This window comes from Taudactylus pleione, unplaced genomic scaffold (genome assembly GCF_031769625.1).
Source record: "Taudactylus pleione unplaced genomic scaffold, aTauple2 ptg000201l, whole genome shotgun sequence".
Lineage (NCBI taxonomy): Eukaryota > Metazoa > Chordata > Amphibia > Anura > Myobatrachidae > Taudactylus > Taudactylus pleione.
Window position 1 is genome coordinate 13,739,141 of NW_028284603.1, and position 19,745 is coordinate 13,758,885.

Here is a 19,745-nt window from a genome sequence, read left to right on the forward strand (position 1 = left end):
AGAAGGAGCTAAGGATGGAGAGACAGCCAGAGCAAATAAGGGAGGGCTATCTTGTGAAAAAGGTATGTAATAAGCTGCATACAGTATGTCTCAATAACTAAAAATGCTATTAAATAGCATTGATACCAATGAACAGAATGGGGACAATCCTGTTGTTTATATGACCTATGCTGAAGTACTGTAGTCATCTACTTGAGAAAGATGTGAAAAAATTCAGACCTAAATATAACATACTGTAAGTTATAATATTAAAACACATCTACAGCTGTGTCCTGTATTCCTCATACACTGTGGCTTCAGTCGCACCAAAAAGCTCCTCCCAGCGCGCCAGGTCCTGGGCGACTCGGCTGCGCTGGAGTCTTTTTCGCTTAAACTTTATTCTTACAAATAAAACAACTGGTAGCGTCAAAACTACTTTGCTAGATAGCACCAACCAATTTGATGTGCGAAATGTGTACAAATGTGTGCGAATGAGACTGATCTGTATATGAAGTGCTGAGATGCACTGGCTGCGGCTTTTTCTCACGATAAGTTGCATTGTGCTCTATCTGCGACTTTGTATGTGTTTAAAACAAATTCTTGTGTGGTTAAAGTCGCAGCCCCGTGTCTCTAGTACACTGTGAGTGGTGTTTTGCTGTATCTGCGATGTGAATAAGATGAAACCTGTAAAGAAAGAGACCGTACGCTTCACCTCTCAGAGCGGCTCAGTCGTGCCAGGTGACTCCCGTTGTATGGCGTACTCAGGCTTGGTGTATGAGGACACGTGTACATGCCGCTGTTTTTGGAGCTTTATGAATGTTTTGCTTTTGTGCAGGTCTATGGGTAAATGGCTCTTTTTCCTTGGACTTCCTAAATAGACATCCAATTTATTGATTTACCTATAATGTGATAAACCCGCTGTATATGACGTGTTGCTGGGATAAATTAACAACATGGAAAGCTTTCTGATTTCTTAATAATTATCTGAATTGAATTATTATACTATATTAGCTACATTAGAGCTCCATCCTTAAACTTTCATATACAAATATTCTGCACTAAGGAGATACTTTATATAGATACTGTAGGTATAAGGGCAAAATGTTAAATGCTTTCAAAAGACACACAGTATTGTAACATTACTCACGGTCACAGGTCGTATCTGTACCAAATCTTAGGCAACACACTTGCTTTTATCTGCCTAGTCCAAATTCAACAATAAGGGTTATTTTAGAGCTGTAAGAGCTCAGTACCTGCAATGCTTCTCTATGTGTGCGAGTACTGTAGACACAATTGTCCACCATGAACAGATCCCTGACTAGTATACAGTCCTTGGAAAAACTGACATAAAGGCATTTTGCATTTTTATTCAAAGGTTGCCAAATTAATCTGGAAAGGCTCAGGGTGGATACAGGTGAATGTGACAAGACAGTGACACCTACATATGATCACTCACTTTATTGATTTAAATTTTTTTCTAAAATATTGCTCGGTTAACCCCATTTCTGTCTTAACCATGACTGTGAATGGATGCTGGGACTGTCTTCATTGCACATGGCTTTATTGTGTGCATGAAGGCATTTATTACATTTGTTGGTAGGGCATCGAACCATATGCTTACGAACAGAAGCTCATATGTAGAGTGCAGTTCCTTTATGACTATTGGGTTGAGACCCGATCTTCACCATATCTGAGATAGAAGAGAATTCAAGACCTTTCAAAGTGAGAAAAAACCTCTTTACCCCTTGATATACAGTAAATACACTCCATTTGGAGTGCAGCTAATGTGTTTTTTTAAAAATGTATTTGTAAATTTTTTTTGTTGTTGTTTGTGCCTCGCTCCCCTCTCCTGGATCGCTGAACATCCTTCCATCATCAGTACTGTTTCTTTCCCCCAAATTCTCCCTGCTCGCTTTACTTTGCACATCCAGGGTGGGGAAGGGTCTAATCCTTGAAATATTTTTGAGATGGAAATGACAGGACTGCGAGAGGTGCTGAATGTGAGGTTTAAAGGAGAGGGAGGGGTCTAGAATAACTCCAAGACAGCACACTTTGGGGCTAGAGGAGACAGTTGTGCCATCAATAGATAATGAAATTGTGGGAAGTGAAGTAATGGAAGAGGGTGGGAAGATGATCAGCTCAGTCTTAGACATGTTAAGTTTAAGAAAGCGCTGGGACATCCAGGAAGAGATAGCAGAGAGACAGTTGGAGACACGTGTGAGGCGAGAGGTGGAGAGGTCAGGGGTGGAAAGGTAGATTTGAGTATCATCAGTATAGAGATGACCTCGGAGGTCAAAAGAGTTGATGAGTTCACCTAAAGAGGATGTATATAGGGAGAATAGTAGAGTTCCAAGAACAGAACCTTGGGGAATGCCTACTGTTAGTGGAAGAGGAGTCATGAGAGGAGACAGAGAAGGAATGATCATAGAGGTAGGAGGACAGCCAGGATAGAGCAGTACCACGTAGACCAAGAAAGTAAAGGATTTGCAGGAGGAGAGGGTGGTCTACAGTGTCAAATGCAACAGAGAGGTCAAGGAGAATGAGCAGAGAGTAGTGGCCCTTGGATTTGGCAGCAAGGAGGTCATTGCATACTTTCGTGAGGGCAGTTTCAGTGGAGTGGAGAGAACAGAATCCAGATTGAAGTGAGTCAAGGTGGGAGTGGGAGGAAAGAAAGGTGGTAAGGTGGTTGTAAACAACACACTCAAGGAGTTTGGAAGCAAAAGGGAGGAGAGAGATGGGTTGGTAGTTGGAGAGTATGTTAGGATCAAAGGTAGGCTTTTTAAGAATGGGGGACACAAGGCATGTTTGAATGCAGAAGGGACAGAGACAGATTATAGGGAGAGATTGAGGAGGTGGTCAAGATGGGAACAGGCAGAAGGAGACAGGTAACAGGAGACGGGAAGGGATAGGGTCAAGGGGTGAGGTGGAAGGAGGGAGGACCTGATGACGGCCATGACTTCCTCTCCAGAAACGGGAGAAGGATGTCAAAGTTGGTGAGACAGATGGGGAGGGGTGGTCAGGGAAAGGAGGGACAGGAGTGCGGAGGGTCTGATGGGATATGAGTCAATTTTAGATGTAAAATAGGTGGCAAAATCAAGGGCAGAGAGTGAGGAGGGAAGGCTAGGAGGGGGAAGACAGAGGAGGGAGTTGAAAGTGGCAAAGAGATGCCGGGAGTTTGAGGACTGGGAGAAGATGAGGTTTTTAAAATATGATTGGAGAGGGACAGGGCAGCACTGTAGCATGATGAAGTCTGCCTTAGAGCGTGATTTCCTCCACTGATGCTTGGCAATTCGTGAACATGTTTGCAGGTATGTGGTGCATTTGGAATGCCAAGGTTGTAGTGTGGATTTATGAGTGTGAGTAGTCATTGCCGGAGCAACAGAGTCAAGAGCAGAAGTAAGGCAGGCATTGTACAGGGAAGTGGCTTGTTCAGGTCAGGAGAGGATAGGGGCAAGAAGCAAGTCCAGCAGGGAGCAAAGAGCAACAGTGTCAATAGCCTCAATATTACGGTTAGTAATGATAGCCTTAGGGGGTAGAGGAGGGGAAGAAGAGAGGGATAAGTTAAAAGAGAGAAGGTGATGGTCAGAGAGGGGGAATGGGGAATTGGAGTAATCAGAAATATCAAAACGGTGAGTAAAGACCAGGTCAAGTGAGTGCCCACTCACATGGGGAGAGAGGAAGTCCATTGGGAGAGACAAAATGAAGGGGTGAGGGTAAGGAGTTTAGAGGTAGAGGATTCTGTGAGAATGTCAATAGGAATATTAAAATCACCTAGGATAATGAAGGGAAGATCTGAGGAGAGAAAGTGAGGGAGCCAGGAAGCAAAGTTGTCAAGGAATTTGGAGGGAGGGCCAGGGGGTATTAGTTGGTAGGAATAACTGGCAGAAAGAAGGACCCCAAAACCACCACCATGGCGACCCCCAGGACGAGGGATATGAGAGAAAGTGAGGCCCCCAGAGGAGAGAGCAGCAGGAAAAGTGGTGTCAGAGGGCGAAATCCAGGTTTCAGTAATGGCTAGGAGATTCAGGGAGTTGGAGATGAAAAGGTCATGGGTGGGGATCAGTTTATTAAAGACTTACCTGGCATTCCAGAGGGCAAAGGATAGAGGGATAGCGTTTGTGGGGGAGATGTGAATAAGATTATCAGGGTTGCTGTAGTATGTAGGGGATATTCATTTTGGGGACTGATATGAATAGAGTGTAGCGATGGTGCGGACACCTGAGCTAGAAAGGGAACCTGTAGGGGGTTGGCAGGGAGGGAGATGTGGATGGCAGTGGGGTGAAGTGACAGGGAGAGGAGTGTAGGAGGAGAAATTAGCGGTGGGGTAGTAGGACAAAGGGGTAGAACAGGATGAAAGTGGAATAATGGGAGAGGAGGGGAAAGAAGGCAGACAGAGGAGGGGGGAGAAGAGGAGAGGAGGAGGTTGAGGAGACAAGGGGGAAAGGATAAAGGTGGAAGCAGGGGGCAGAACAGAGGATTAGGTAGAGACTGAGTGAAGGGGGGGTTGAAGAAAACATTGTCATGGTGTGGATAAGTAAACTAGAGGGACGAAAAACTGGAAATATAAATGAAATATGAGTGCAAGAAATTTGCAGAAATGCAAGTGAAAGAACAGTGTTGGTAAATATGTATGCACATTAACAAAAGTTTGTTACTGAGCGGAATAAAAGTGGGGACATAATGCATGCAGAATTTGAATAATAAAGTAGACTGTAGATAGATAAAGGATGTGAGGCTAGGCAAGAGAACTATGATAAAATACAGTATTTCCAAGTGGAAAGAGGCAAACTGACATAGGCACAAATACAGTATGCATTGAGATGTATGTGAAAATCAGAAGGCCAGCATTATTATTAGCAATAGCAGTGTTGAGTTCTTGCAGTGACCCCACAGGGAGTCCAGTTTGTCGTGTAGAGATTTTAAACTCACAATTTTTGATGCAAGTTTGTCCTTATATTGAGTGGTGTGTTGAAAGATGGAACATAGAGTATTCGCCTTCTGTTTATCTTGACAACTAATTCTTCTACGGGATCACATTTTAAGATTATCTCCTGGGTGGCCTTAACTATTAAACGCAAGAGGGTGATCACACATGTAAAACGGTTTTGCCCTCAAATTATTTTTCTTCAAGAGACGCACTGGGTGGCAGGAACTGGGTCATCTCTCAGAGCTCCCTGGTTAGATCAGTGTGTCTCAGCTGATTTCCACAGAAAGGCTAGAGGGGTTGCTATATTATTCTACAAAAACCTTCACTATACTGTCCTGAATTCAATAGTTGACCCTAATAACCATTATTTAATTCTTGACGTTGAGGTGTGGGGTTCCAAATACACACTAGTTAATGTTTACGCCCCCAACCTAGCAATGCCTGACTTCCTACAGGACTTAACAAATCTCCTACTGCAACATCCTAATTTTATCCTTATTTTGGGAGGAGATTTGAATTTAGTGGGTGATCCTGTCTTGGACAAAAGGCCTCCTCCACGGCACACTGGTTCTACCACGTGGAAACAAATCCAAATCATGAGAACCACTCTCCAGCTTAGATATTTGGCATCTCCTGAAACCTACAGGTAAATCCTTTACATTTTATTCTGGGGTCCATCACTCCTGGTCCAGGACTGATACTATTTTCATAGCTGACTCCGTAGTCACGCAGCTTAAACTTACCGACATCCATAGCATCTTGGTATCCGACCACGCCCCAGTCTCTTTATTGCTTGAGAGGACGATACAATCAGGTAGCTCACAATCTTGGCAATTCCCAAGTTACCTTTATCAGTCTGATGAATTTCGCAAATTTTTAACCAACAACTGGCTAAACTACTTGGACAACAATTTGGAATACTGGGATAGGCCTACTATATTTTGGGGTGCAGGTAAAATTGTTCTTCTTGGCCAAATCATTGAGTCTATTACTAGACAGAAAAAGAAATCTTCTGCGACTTACCGCTCTCTGCATGATTCATTGACCAGTGCCCTTCGAACCCACTTGGCCTCTTCTAGTGAAGAATCTTTACGACTGTACATCCAAACCAAACAATTAATAAATAATTTTTTGTTATCGCAAGCCAAGCGAGATTTAATATTCTCGTGGGGGAATAAGGCGGGCTGTCTTCTGCAAATATGTCCAAAAAACTTTCGTCTCGATGTTTTGTTACAGCTCTTAGACATCAACATACTGGACAACGCCTTACAGATTCTTCCACCATTTTAAATCATTTTGAATCCTACTACACTGATTTATACTCTAATCTTCCCTTTGACGAAGCAGCCCATGCCCAGCTATTACAAGATGCCAATTTACCCCCTATAACTCAGTCCCAATCTGAGTCTCTAACTTGCACTATAACCCTCGAGGAAATTACTACAGCCATTTCAAAACTTAATATACATAAGTCCCCAGGTCCGGATGGTCTTTCTAATGAATTCTATGAAATTCTCCAGCCACATATTGCTCTTACAGTACCCTACTGAAACTCTTCAATGATATTATACAACACCATACCCCTTTCCAGCATGTTATTACCGCTCATACAATATTGATCCCTAAGCCAAATCAAGAGCCACAGTTGGTAAGTTCTTACAGGCCTATTATATTATTGAACACAGACATTAAGCTATTAGCAAAAATCCTCACTGACAGGCTTCAAGCCTTTCTTCCCCATGCCCTGATATGCCACCAGCTTGGATTTACCCGCAACAAACAGTCTGTTAAAGAGGTTCGAGCAGCAATTGCTGTGTTAGTTGCGTCTTCTCATTCAACCCATTCTCAAAATATATTGCCGAGTCTCGTCACCACCAAAGCGTTCGATACTGTATTATGGCCACATTTATTTTCATTATTGCAACGTACAGTAGGAATTTCCATCCGGACTTTATCAATACTATTCAATATCTGTACACGTCCCCCTCCACTTTCCTGCTGCCTAATGGCCACTGCAGCGATCCTATTATTGTGCACCGTGGAACACGCCAGGCCTGCCCTCTTTCCCCACTTTTATTTATTTTTCCTCAAATTGGCAGAATCCAGTTGATGGGCTACTTGAGCGACAGCCGTCGACTAAGGGGGTGATCTCATTGGCCTATAAACACTTTCAAACTATTTTGGATCACTCCACTTGTTAAAAGGGTCTTGCAACCTGGCTCCGATATCTCCCCGACTTACAGATAAGCGATCTATTGCAGGCACATTCTAGATCATGCAGGATGCTTTCCTCTTCAATGTATAAACAAATGTTTTTGAATGTACTACATAGAACATATCTTTCCCCACATAGGCGATTTTTGACAGGACTAGTATCAACCTCTCATAGCTGTTTTAAGTGTGGTAAGTCACATGCAGACCTCTATCATTGCCTTTGGCTTTGCCCCTTGGTTCGTCAGTTCTGGGTGCTGGTGTGTAACTATTCAACTGAGCATATACTGTAATAAATTATCTGCCTTTAACCCCTGACTGGGCACTTTTTGGTATTAGTCCAAGGGGACAAAATATATCTAGAGGTGGCAAAAAACTGCTGCTGAACCACCATCTTTGTCTTCATTTAAGGTTAAACTCTTTTACCTTTTCCGGATGGAATGGGTGGGAGTAGTGTTGGAGGGAGACCAGAAAGTGGAACAGTTTTTTGGTGTATGGGAAAGCTACATTACAACTTTATCCAGTGCTGTTAGATCTCAATTACATGGCTCATTGTCAAATACTGTTTGGTATATGTCCTGAATGGTAGAGGGTGATCCTCCCATTGTCCCCTAGCTTTCTCTTTCTTGGTTGGCTGTGGGGGATTCGGGGAGGAGGGGCGAGCAAAACCCCTTTTGCTTTTTTTATTTTTTTTTATTTTGTTTATTATTTTTATCAGACAGTATTGCTGTACATTAAGATGATGGTATCATATATTTGTTTTTTTTTAATTTCTTATTTTGTTGTTCTCTGTGAATCTTTATCGTCTTAGAGTTACCCTTAACCTTTAGACTGTTTTGTTCCCAAATCTTATACTGTAACAACAGTCATTTGAAAAACAAATTTTACGCAATTCATTTTGTGTTTTACCTTTTTTGACAATGTGATACACCCATCATCTGTTTGTTATATGCAAATGTAGTATTTGATTTGTTATATACTGCTGTAACATTCATTGCTTCAATATAAATACTTTAAAAAAAAATGTATTGTTAAATAATCTGTGGGGATCGAAAAAGTGATGAATAAGAAAAGGGAGTTCATATCAGGAAAAGTGTGAACAAATTACTAATAACAGAGTCATTGCCTTATGGTGGGTATTACTGTCTACTGGACGATATAGCGTTCACACAGCACACTGTCATCTCATCGGCTGGACAAGTGGAGAAGTTGCCCATAGCAACCAATCAGCTTATAGCTAGCTTTTATCAAATATAGCCTATAAAATGACAGGTAAAAGCTGATTGGTTGCTATGGTCAACTTCTTCACTTCTTAGAAGGCTTGGTACATCTCCCCCATGTCAGAAGACAATTGAATTTTTTCAAATAATGGGTATGTTACTCCTTTGCTTGCAGTTTAGGGTGGGTGTGTTACTTATTTCCTTGTTCTGCACTGGGTACCACAAAGACTAATTTCACTTCTGGCTTGATCTCCTTGTATTGTCACATGTTCATTCCAGCGTGTATATATCAAGCAAATGTAAAATACATTGTATAAACAAACTGCATGGACACTGATGAAGCAGAAAGAGTTCCCTTTTTGTTCTGAGTGTGGGAGGATGAACAATGAACCTTGAAAATGTCACTTATTACAAAAATGTTAATTTGATGGAAAACTTTAGCATCACAAAACTACTTGTTGGAGCTGGCAGAAAATACCTCTCTGCTGTCCAATGATTTTATCCATTGCAAAACATGTTCCACAGCCTACTCATTACTGCAATGGTGTGTAGAAACACATTGCACAAAATGCCATCTGGTAAAGAAGTCTAAAATGAAGTATTTAGATGTATGGTTTGTAGTTAGGAAGCCGATGGTCGAAATGCCGACCGCCAGCTTTCCCACTGTCATATCCCGACAAGGGACTAATGCTAGGCATCGAAATCCCAACACCTATCATTATCCCAACGTCGGGATCCCGACGCCCAACATACTGAACGAAGGTAAGCCGGGCGACGGGTGAGGACAGCTGCGGGGGGGGGGGCGAAGGAGGGTTAGGTTACGGACTCCCTGGGGGACTTAGGGATAGGCACCCCCCGGGAGGGTTAAGGTCAGGCTAGGGGAAGGGGGGGGGTTAGGGTTAGGTATCCACGGGGGGAGGTTAGGGTTAGGCACCCCCCTGGGAGGGTTAGGTTTAGGGTCTTATGGGGGGAGGTTAGAGTTAGGCACTAGGGGGGAGGTTAGGGTTAGGCACCCCTAAGTGAGGGTTAGGGGGGAGAGGGTTAGGGATAGTAGAAATACTCACCCTATCGGGATCTTCTAATGCCGGTCTACTCATACCAATTCCAGATCTATAACGTGTTGCAAGTATACATAAAATAGTTAGATATATATATATATATTTGCCATAAAAAATACAGGTAGCAAAAATAGGAGATATGGTAAGAACTTACCTTTGGTATTTCTATTTCTACGAAGTCCATAGGGTTCCACAGGATACCTTGGGGGTATAGGTGATGATGTCAGGCATCGGGCACCATAGAGTTAAGTTTTCAGCCTCCCAGGATGCACTAGGGTCCCCCTCCTATACCCCGCCCCTGAGCCAAGGCATCTCAGCTACGTACCAAGCCATAGGCCGGAGGAGGAGAAGGAAGAAAAGATCTGGACACACACAAGAATCACATTCTCACCAGAGGGAAACGGAAAAACTGGTGACTAGAGTAAAGCCCATCTGCAGCACAGGTGCGACAGGGCGGGAGTCCTGTGGAACACTCTGGACTTCGTAGAAATAGAGATAATAAAGGTAAGTTCTTACCATATCTCCTATTTTCTACATCAGGGTCCATTGGGTATCCACAGGATACCTTGGGGATGTCCCAAAGCAGTATCCTTTAAGGGTGGGGATGCTCCTGTGCTGAAAGGAGAATCCGCCGTCCGAAGGAAGCATCCTGAGAGGCAAAGGTGTCAAACGTGTAATACCTCACAAAGGATTGGACCGAGGACCATGTGGCAGCCTTGCAGATCTGGACTGCAGAGGCACCACGTCGAGCAGCCCATGAAGGACCCACAGACCTAGTGGAATGAGCCCTCACAGAGGAAGGAACCGGAAGGCCTTCATGAAGATAAGCTTCTGAAATGGCCATACGAATGCAGCCTGCCAAAGTCTGCTTTGAAGCAGGCCAACCCTTTTTACGGAAGCCCTAGAGAACAAACAAGGCGTCCGACTTCCTAAATGAAGAAGTGCGGTCAACATAAATCCTTAAGGCCCGCACAACATCCAAAGTGGCCTCACCCACTGAAAGATCAGGTGAGTTAAAAGCCGGCACAACGATTTTCTTGTTGATGTGGAAACTCGAAACAACTTTGGGAAGGAAACCAGGACGAGTGTGCAGCACTGCCCTGTTCCTATGAAAAATCAGAAAAGGGGGTCTACAGGAGAGAGTCCCTAAGTCAGAAACACGTCTGGCCGAAGCAATGGCCAGGAGGAAAATAGTTTTAGCTGTCAGCCATTTGAGGTCCTCTTCAATAGTAGTTTGAAATAATTAATGATATGATGAATAAATAATAAAATAACAATTTTAATTCACTCGTTAAAATATTGGTGCTGGCAGCACTGAAAACACTGAATTCCAAGACAAGACAAAAGGACAAACATAAACATATAACATATATATAATATAATAAATCCTGCCTGAAGAGTCCAATCAATATTCTTATTGCAGGAAAAGAATAGGGCGAAAATATATCCTATCTCTTTGAAGAGATAGAGATGGCTGGCAGCCGCAGACAAGATAAATGTGGATTAGTAATAGACACAAGGCAAGTATCCCTTACCAATGGTGACCACACATAACCCTGTTGTATAGCAATTAGGCCTAAGTAAGGATATAATCACATAATGAGTCCACTGGTTTCTATATAGTAAATTATAGTGCATCTGTGTCTAAATGTCGTAGAACACAGTCAGGTGCTTGTCAAGTTACTTATTAAAGCCTAGCCTACAATCTGCAATCAATATAAATTGATACTAGGCTTAACATAAATGGATAACAGCATTATAGATCATCACATAATTTACAAGTGCCAACCATTGATTTAGTGATCACATTTATGCATATCGTCAGAAAAAATGGGTAGCTGAAAGAAGGAAAGTTGGCACATAAGATAGCTCCCCACTTCTACTTTCACTCAGAATGAGTGCAGGCCGAGTGATGAGAGAGTGGAGAGTTTAGTGTCCATGGAAACAACAGGGTAGTGGTGTATGTTAAGGATCTGTAGGGTGTTAGGTGGGCTCTGTTACCTAAGCATTGCAGAACCTCAAATGCGCCCCAGATCAGTCAAACTGCCACCAGAGGGGATAGAAGGGTACCTGTAAAGTATAGTGTAGTCTGCACCAGCAGGAATGGTATGCGCTGCACTGCCTTCAGCCGTCTGATCAGCTGCCTTGTTCCAAGCTGCAACGAGCTAGCGTATACTGTGCAGCGTCTGTAGCGTGTTGCACAATGGCAGTCACGTGACGGTGGTCAGCTGATCAGGCCTGTGATGCCGCGCGTTTCGCCCGTAGGCTTGTTCACAAACAGGATGCCCAGCAGCATTCTAGCTCCATGTGCCAGTATTTACATGTGGGCTGGCCAATCCGGACCTCGTATTCCAGATTGATGTTTTCCCTGGCCAATGATCTACCAGCCCTGGGTTGGCCTATCAGTCTGCTGTACAAAATGAATGATGGCTATTTCAACCAATCCCGGTTGAGCTGTGTTCTAGCTTGGTAAAACGCTGAAAAGTTCAATCAATTATAACTGAACTGGAACTTATAATCGAGTTAGTGGAAAACAACAGAGAATATTATTAAAGTATTGCCAGGATAAAAATCCAAGTGGCAGTGATGTAAATAATCGACCTACTAGTTACAAAATTTGAGTCAGTGATTGCATCAATATTGTTGTGTATCCAACATTCTGTCTGTTATGTCAATTTACTATCTTATTCATATGAAATAGAGATTATATAATCATACAGATATTCTAGCTCATACTGTATGTCAGAGTTAGCAAAAGGGTTAATCAAAACCGGACTACGTATAATCATCGTTTCCTCTGGCCATAAATCTGATAGCCCCGGGTAGAACTACTTGAGTGATAACTATTGGACCAATCCTGATTTAACTGTATCTTTACTGGGAAGGTGAAAGAAGATTAAAGATTAAATCGCATGTACCTAAAGATCTTATAATTAAGTTAGTGAAACATCAGATAGTGTAGTTTAAGTCTTGTAAAAGCAAAATCCGATGGCAGCAATATCGATAGTTTACCTAACAATGACAAAATCGATGGTTACAATAATGTCATAGTGTGTCCGATTATTCTGTCAGTTCTTTTAATTAAACTGAAACCAGATTCTATACTTATACATCCGAGGAGGGAATATACCTAAAAGGCTTATGATTCAGTTAGTGAAACATCAGATAGTTTGTTTTGAGTATTACAAAAGCAAGATCTGATGGCAACGATTTCAATAGTTTGCCTAACAATGACAAAATCGATGGTTACGTTACTGTCATTGTATATCCAAAACTTCTGTCAGTTGTACATTTGAAGGAGTAATGAGTACCGGTATATATGAAATTAAAAATTAAAAATTAGTCAATAGATGGCCCATGATTATAAATACACCACCTTCTAATCAGTGTGTTCATTAGGAAAAAAAGGAAAGAAAAAGGAATGATGGTGGTGTGTGTGGTCACCATTGGTAAGGGATACCTGCCTTGTGTCTATTACTAATCCACATTTATCTTGTCTGCGGCTGCCAGCCATCTCTATCTCTTCAAAGAGATAGGATATATTTTCGCCCTATTCTTTTCCTGCAATAAGAATATTGTTTGGACTCTTCAGGCAGGATTTATTATATTATATATATGTTATATGTTTATGTTTGTCCTTTTGTCTTGTCTTGGAATTCAGTGTTTTCAGTGCTGCTAGCACCAATATTTTAACGAGTGAATTAAAATTGTTATTTTATTATTTATTCATCATATCATTAATTATTTCAAACTACTATTGAAGAGTGCCCCAGTAAAAGAGTCTACTTGACCTGCCTGTGCAGGGATATTTTTTCTGTTTATAACTTTTGACTTTTGGGAGCACCACCAACCACTTCAATTAAACAGGAGTTTTTTCACTTCTAGTAATTTGCATCTATAGTTGGTTATTGATATTTATATCTTACTACTTTTCTCTTGTGCAGAATCCCTTCTCCCAGTTTCCCTTTTCCCTCATCTTATAGCCATTTGAGGTCCACTGAGCCCAGTGGTTCAAACGGCGGTCCCTGGAGAGCCCTCAGGACCACAGATAAATCCCAAGGCGCCACCGGTGGAACAAAAGGTGGCTGAATTCTGAGAACACCTTGCATAAAGGTGCGCACATCAGGGATTGCAGCAATCCTACGATGGAACCAGACGGACAGGGCAGACACCTGCACCTTCAGAGACGCAAGGCGAAGCCCATGGTCCAGTCCCGCCTGTAGGAAAGCTAATACTCTAGACAGACGGAACTCCCGAGGAGCATAACCTCTCGGCCGACACCACTGGAAGAACGTATGCCATACACGATGGTATATCCTTGCAGAGGATGGTTTCCGAGCCCTTAGCATTGTTTGTACTACAGAGCTGGAAAAACCCCTGGACCTTAACATGGCCGTCTCAACAGCCACGCCGTCAAAGACAGCCGAGTCACTCAGGTCCGGGTGAAGACAAGGACCCTGTGACAGGAGGTCCGGACGTAACGGCAACTGCAGAGGAATGTCCACGGACAGTCCCTGGAGGTCTGAGAACCAGTGCCTCCGGGGCCACGCGGGAGCTATCAACAGGAGCGTCCCTCCTTCCTGTTTGAATTTCCGGATTACCCGTGGAAGAAGGGAAAACGGAGGAGACAGATAAGCAAACGGAACATCCACCGGACGGGCAGAGCATCCACCAGAGACGCCTTTTCGTCTCTTATGCGAGATCCGACCACCGGCAACTTGTTGTTGTGCCGTGACGCCATGAGGTCGATCTCTGGAAGACCCCACCTGTCCACCAGAAGTTGAAAGACGTCCTGGTGCACAGACCATTCCCCCGGATGAACGTCCTGGCGACTGAGAAAGTCCGCCTCCCAGTTTAGGACTCCCGGGTTGAAGACAGCTAATATGGCCGGGAGATTGCGCTCCGCCCAAACCAGGATTCGGGACACCTCTACGAGAGCCGCCCGACTTCGGGTTCCTCCTTGCCGATTTATGTAGGCCACGGTGGTAGCGTTGTCCGACTGGACCTGCACTGGGTGACCTTGGAGAACCTGATGTGCCTGCTGGAGAGCATTGAATACCGCGCGGAGCTCCAAGATGTTTATTGGAAGCTCTTTTTCCGCCCGAGTCCACCTGCCCTGGAACAAGTGTGGACCTGTGACTGCTCCCCAGCCTCGCAGACTGGCGTCCGTTGTCAACAGGACCCAATTCACCACCCAGAACGGACGACCCCTGTTGAGATGGGTTGTCTGCAACCACCAGGCTAGGGACAGGCGAACCTCCGGAGTGAGCACCATCATCTGGGATTTTAGACTCTGAGGCAGTCCATTCCATTTGGACAGGATCAATTGCTGCAGAGGTCTGGAGTGAAACTGGGCATATTCCACCATGTCGAATACCGACACAATGGAGCCCAGTAACCCCATGGCCGAGTGCAGAGACACACGGCGATTCTGCAGACAACTGCGCCCCCTCAACTGCAAGGCAGATATCTTTTCCCCCGTCACAAAGATCCTTTGCTGTCCGGAGTCCAATAAGGCTCTGAGGTGCAGAATCCTCTGAGACGGGATCAGGGTGGACTCCTGCCAGTTTATCAACCAGCCGTGCCGTTGCAGTACCGCAATGGTCAGGTCCAAGTGGCGTAGAAGGAGCTCTGGAGATCCTGCCACCAACAGAAGGTCGTCCAAGTACGGTAACATGCGGACTCCCTGCAGCCGCAGGGAAGCCGCCATGACCGCCATCACCTTGGTGAATACACGTGGTGCTGTCGCCAGCCCAAAAGGTAACGCCCGGAAATGAAAGTGGTCGTTGCGGATTGCAAACCTGAGGAACTGTTGATGGCGTAAAAGAATAGGGACATGCAGGTAGCTAACTGGCCCACGAGGGTTGTAAGCGCTTTGGAGAAACAAGCCCAGGGCAGCTCCTGTACCGGGGCCGTGACAGTAATTGGCCGCGCCAATAAATAACACTACCGACAGAACCCCTCCGCGCTACCTTCCCCCTCCGCTATAGGTACCTTGCACGTAGTACACAAAAGCTGGAGAGTAAAGTCACTCTCAGACATGATGGTAAGTATGTGACCCCTCTCACTGATACTCGTAGTATAGTGTGATACCACCCTGCAATCACCGCACCGCAAGGCCTTTAGCAGAAAAAGATCAGGGACAGTGAAAAGGCTGACAGTAGAAAATGAAAGTACAGGCAGCAGTGCTAGCAGAAGTCACATACAATGCAAAGAAAATCAATTCCTGCACTAACAGCGCTGATAATCAACTACGCAGACACAGAGCCTGGTAGGACACAGCGCTGCATACACAGACCTGAACCAGACGGAGGAGAGGTATGCCGGGGGACCTAGACCGCGATGCCACCGCTTCCAAGCTTCCAGCAGCATTCACCATGCGCTTGTAAAGATGGCCACCGAGGAGCATAGAGGAGGCCGGCCTGGGGGAGGAGCGCTGCCACAGGGCCAGTCAGCACAGTGCAGAGAGGGCTGTGTGCAGCGGGGGAGGCGCCGGCTGTGCTACAGGGAAGGCGCGCTCCCCTGTCATGCAATTAACCCCTGGGACACCGCAGCGCTACCGCTCAACCGCGGTCCGCTGTCCCAGGGGGGTAGTGGAAGCGCAGGTTAGGTACCTGCCTCCACGCTGCAGCCAGACCCAGGGAGCCCCCTGCCTGGGGACTCTGGACCATGTTTCATCAGGGTCCCACCGCAGGACCCCGCTGCTTACCTGCTGCCCCCTTGGATCCGGCCATGGTCCCAAACATCTGGGGTCACCACTAGCTGTGACCCCAGATGCTTACCAGCATCCCCGGATCGGTACCGGCGTTCTGGTACCGGCGGGGGTGTAGGGAAGACAGCATGGACGTCAGCACTGACTGTCCATGCTGTACTTCCAGATGTGCAGCCACAGCTGCATTGAAGAAACTTCAGGGGCTATTCTTAGCCCCCCTCTAACAGGTGCATCCGACTCCGGCCTGGCACCAAACGAAACTGAGATGCCTTGGCTCGGGGGCGGGGTATAGGAGGGGGACCCTAGTGCATCCTGGGAGGCTGAAAACTTAACTCTATGGTGCCCGATGCCTGACGTCATCACCTATACCCCCAAGGTATCCTGTGGATACCCTATGGACCCTGATGTAGAAATATTCCAAATACAAAACCAATAATATTGTGCTTAACATGCAATGACAAGGGGCCTGATTCACAGTGGGCCCTGCCCTTGAGGGCTTATGCTGGGTACACACTGGCAGATATATTGGCCGATCAATTGATCATCCAAAATACAGTACCTTCTGTGCGTGGCCAGTGTGTACCAGCGATATGTATGTGAACGACGTCGTTCACAGACATATAGCGTCGGCTGTGCTGCACAGTCAATGCCCAATATATCTGCAGATATATTGGGGCATCGTGCTGACCGCCTGTACACTTGCGGCAGAGGCAGTGGAGAGGGGGCGGGACACGTCCCCCGGCCAGCGGCACCCACAGTCAGATGACAGATGATGGTTGTTCAGTCTGTAGGAAAAACCATCATATGTCGATCATAGTTTGTCTATTAACATTTGTCACTTATACCCAATTACAACACACACCTAGACATGTCTCCTAATACACAAATTACTCTGACACTAACATTATCCAGTCGTCTATCAATCCTTCCTTCCCTTACACCTGTTCAGATCTTGCAGACATCATTTAGGATGGGTAAAGTGTCTGCTGCTGCTCTGTAGGGATAATCCAGATCTGGGCCAGCTGTGGCCTTTGACTTCCACTTCTGTTAGGGTGCCTATACCTATGATGAAGAACATAGGTTTATTAAGCAATGGAGAAATGTGATGTACGGACCATCCGTGCCCACTATTACTAGCACAAAGCCTAATGAAGTTAGTAATAAAATGTCAGAAGCTAAATAGATAAAAGTAGTAACTTCCCATTAAACTAATAAGTAATAAAGAGCATTAGCTTATATAGCAATGAATTAAAATGCAGGTTCAGACCAACAAAAATAAGTATATAGGTTGTGTAGCTAGACACATGGGGGAATATTCAATTGGGAGCGAGGTTTAGCGAGGTAAAAAACATTGCGTCCAATTTTGAATTACCACGGGTATGCGCACTCCTGACTCAGCTCTGAAAACCCTATGCTGCCTAAAAAAATAAAAATTCAGCACTTCCCTGCCCGGGGGTCTCAGCGGCTCCCTGTGGCCTCTCCTCTATCTTCTCACTGGAGAGGGGACTGCTATGAGTCTCGGGGGCTGCTGGGAGACTCCAGGGGCTGGTGGGAGGGGCAAGGGGTGCTGGGAGATGTAGTTCTCCCAGCACCCATTCCGGGGGGCCACACTGAAACTGGGGGAGGACACATACACGTCCAGGCCCTAACAAACTGTGCCAGCACATCTAATACTGCTCTGTTACATCTTATACTGCTCTATTGCCTCCTATACTGCCCTATCACATCTCTGTTACATCTTCTACTGCTCTTATACTGCCTTGTACATCTAATACTGCTATATCACAACTCTATTACATCTTATACTGCTCTGTACATCTTATACTGCCCTGTACCTCTTATACTGCCCTATGACATCTCTGTTACATTTTATACTGCTTTGTTAGATCTTATACTGCTCTATTGCCTCATTTACTGTGCTAAAAATAGGTTTGGATGATTGGTGCTACTATCCTTATGTGGTCTTATAAATGAACCAAAAGAAGGTGCAGCCTGGAATAATCAGAACTTTCAACAGAGATCCTGATAAAGATAGTTTTTTGTATAGAAGTATTCCAGCGCTCCCAAGGATCAGTGTTATTTTTGGGGAAAAAAAAGAGAATGGAAAAAAATATAGTGTAAATCTGTGATAAAAACCAAAAAAGAAAAAAGAAAGTATATAGACAAATCAACACCGTGGTCCTACGGTGGTTGCAATAGCAATGATGAATCGATCTCGATGGGTCTCAAATCCTGACAGTAGTCGTTATATGAAGAAAAAAAAACATGCCTCCATAGTGCAAATCGGTTGCAACCACCATAGGACCACGGTGTTGATTTGTGTTCAATGTACTGATCTCACCTATAAAGGGTGAGTATATGTCTATATACTTTCTTTTTTGGTTTTTATCACAGATTTACACTATATTTTTTTCCATTCTCTTTTTTTTCCCCAAAATAACACTGATCCTTGGGAGCACCGGAATACTCATATACTGTCCTGTCACATCTCTGTTACATCTTATACTGCTCTGTTACATCATATACTGCCTTGTACATCTAATACTGCTCTATCACATCTCTGTTACATCTTATACTGCTCAGTACATCTTATACTGCCCTATCACATTTCTGTTACATCTAATACTGCCCTGTACATCTAATACTGCCCTATCACATTTCTGTTACATCTAATACTGCCCTGTACATCTAATACTGCCCTATCACATCTCTGTTATATCTTATACTGCCCTGTACATCTAATACTGCCCTGTCACATCTCTGTTATATCTTATACTGCCCTGTACATCTAATACTGCCCTGTCACATTTCTGTTACATCTTATACTGCCCTGTACATCTAATACTGCCCTATCACATTTCTGTTACATCTAATACTGCCCTGTACATCTAATACTGCCCTATCACATTTCTGTTACATCTAATACTGCCCTGTACATCTAATATTGCCCTATCACATCTCTGTTATATCTTATAATGCCCTGTACATCTAATACTGCCCTGTCACATTTCTGTTACATCTTATACTGCCCTGTACATCTAATACTGCCCTATCACATTTCTGTTACATCTTATACAGCCCTGTACATCTTATACTGCCCTGTACATCTAAAACTGCCCTGTCACATTTCTGTTACATCTTGTACTGCCCTGTACATCTTATACTGCCCTGTACATCTTATACTGCTCTATCACATTTCTGTTACATCTAATACTGCCATGTACATCTTATACTGCCCTATCACATTTCTGTTACATCTATTACTGTCCTGTACATCTTAAACTGTCCTGTACATCTTATATTGCCCTATCACATTTCTGTTACATCTAATACTGCCCTGTACATCTTATACTGCCCTGTCACATTTCTGTTACATCTTATACTGCCCTGTACATCTTATACTGCCCTGTCACATTTCTGTTACATCATATACTGCCCTGTACATCTTATACTGCCCTGTACATCTTATACTGCCCTATCACATTTCTGTTACATCTTATACTGCCCTGTACATCTTATACTGCCCTATCACATTTCTGTTACATCTTATACTGCCCTGTACATCTTATACTGCCCTGTCACATTTCTGTTACATCTAATACTGCCCTGTACATCTTATATTGCCCTATCTCATTTCT

The 19,745-nt window shown here is 44.2% G+C and overlaps 1 protein-coding gene across 1 annotated transcript in view; it reads left to right on the top strand.

Annotated features, from left to right (window-relative positions):
- Positions 1 to 19,745, top strand: part of PLEK (pleckstrin) — a 77,147-nt gene continuing 57,402 nt past the window's right edge. Inside the window, exon 1 of the mRNA XM_088477259.1 lies at positions 1 to 62. Coding sequence (XP_088333385.1) covers positions 15 to 62 — 48 coding nt within the window. The 5' untranslated portion in view covers positions 1 to 14. The remainder of the gene's footprint in view (positions 63 to 19,745) is intronic.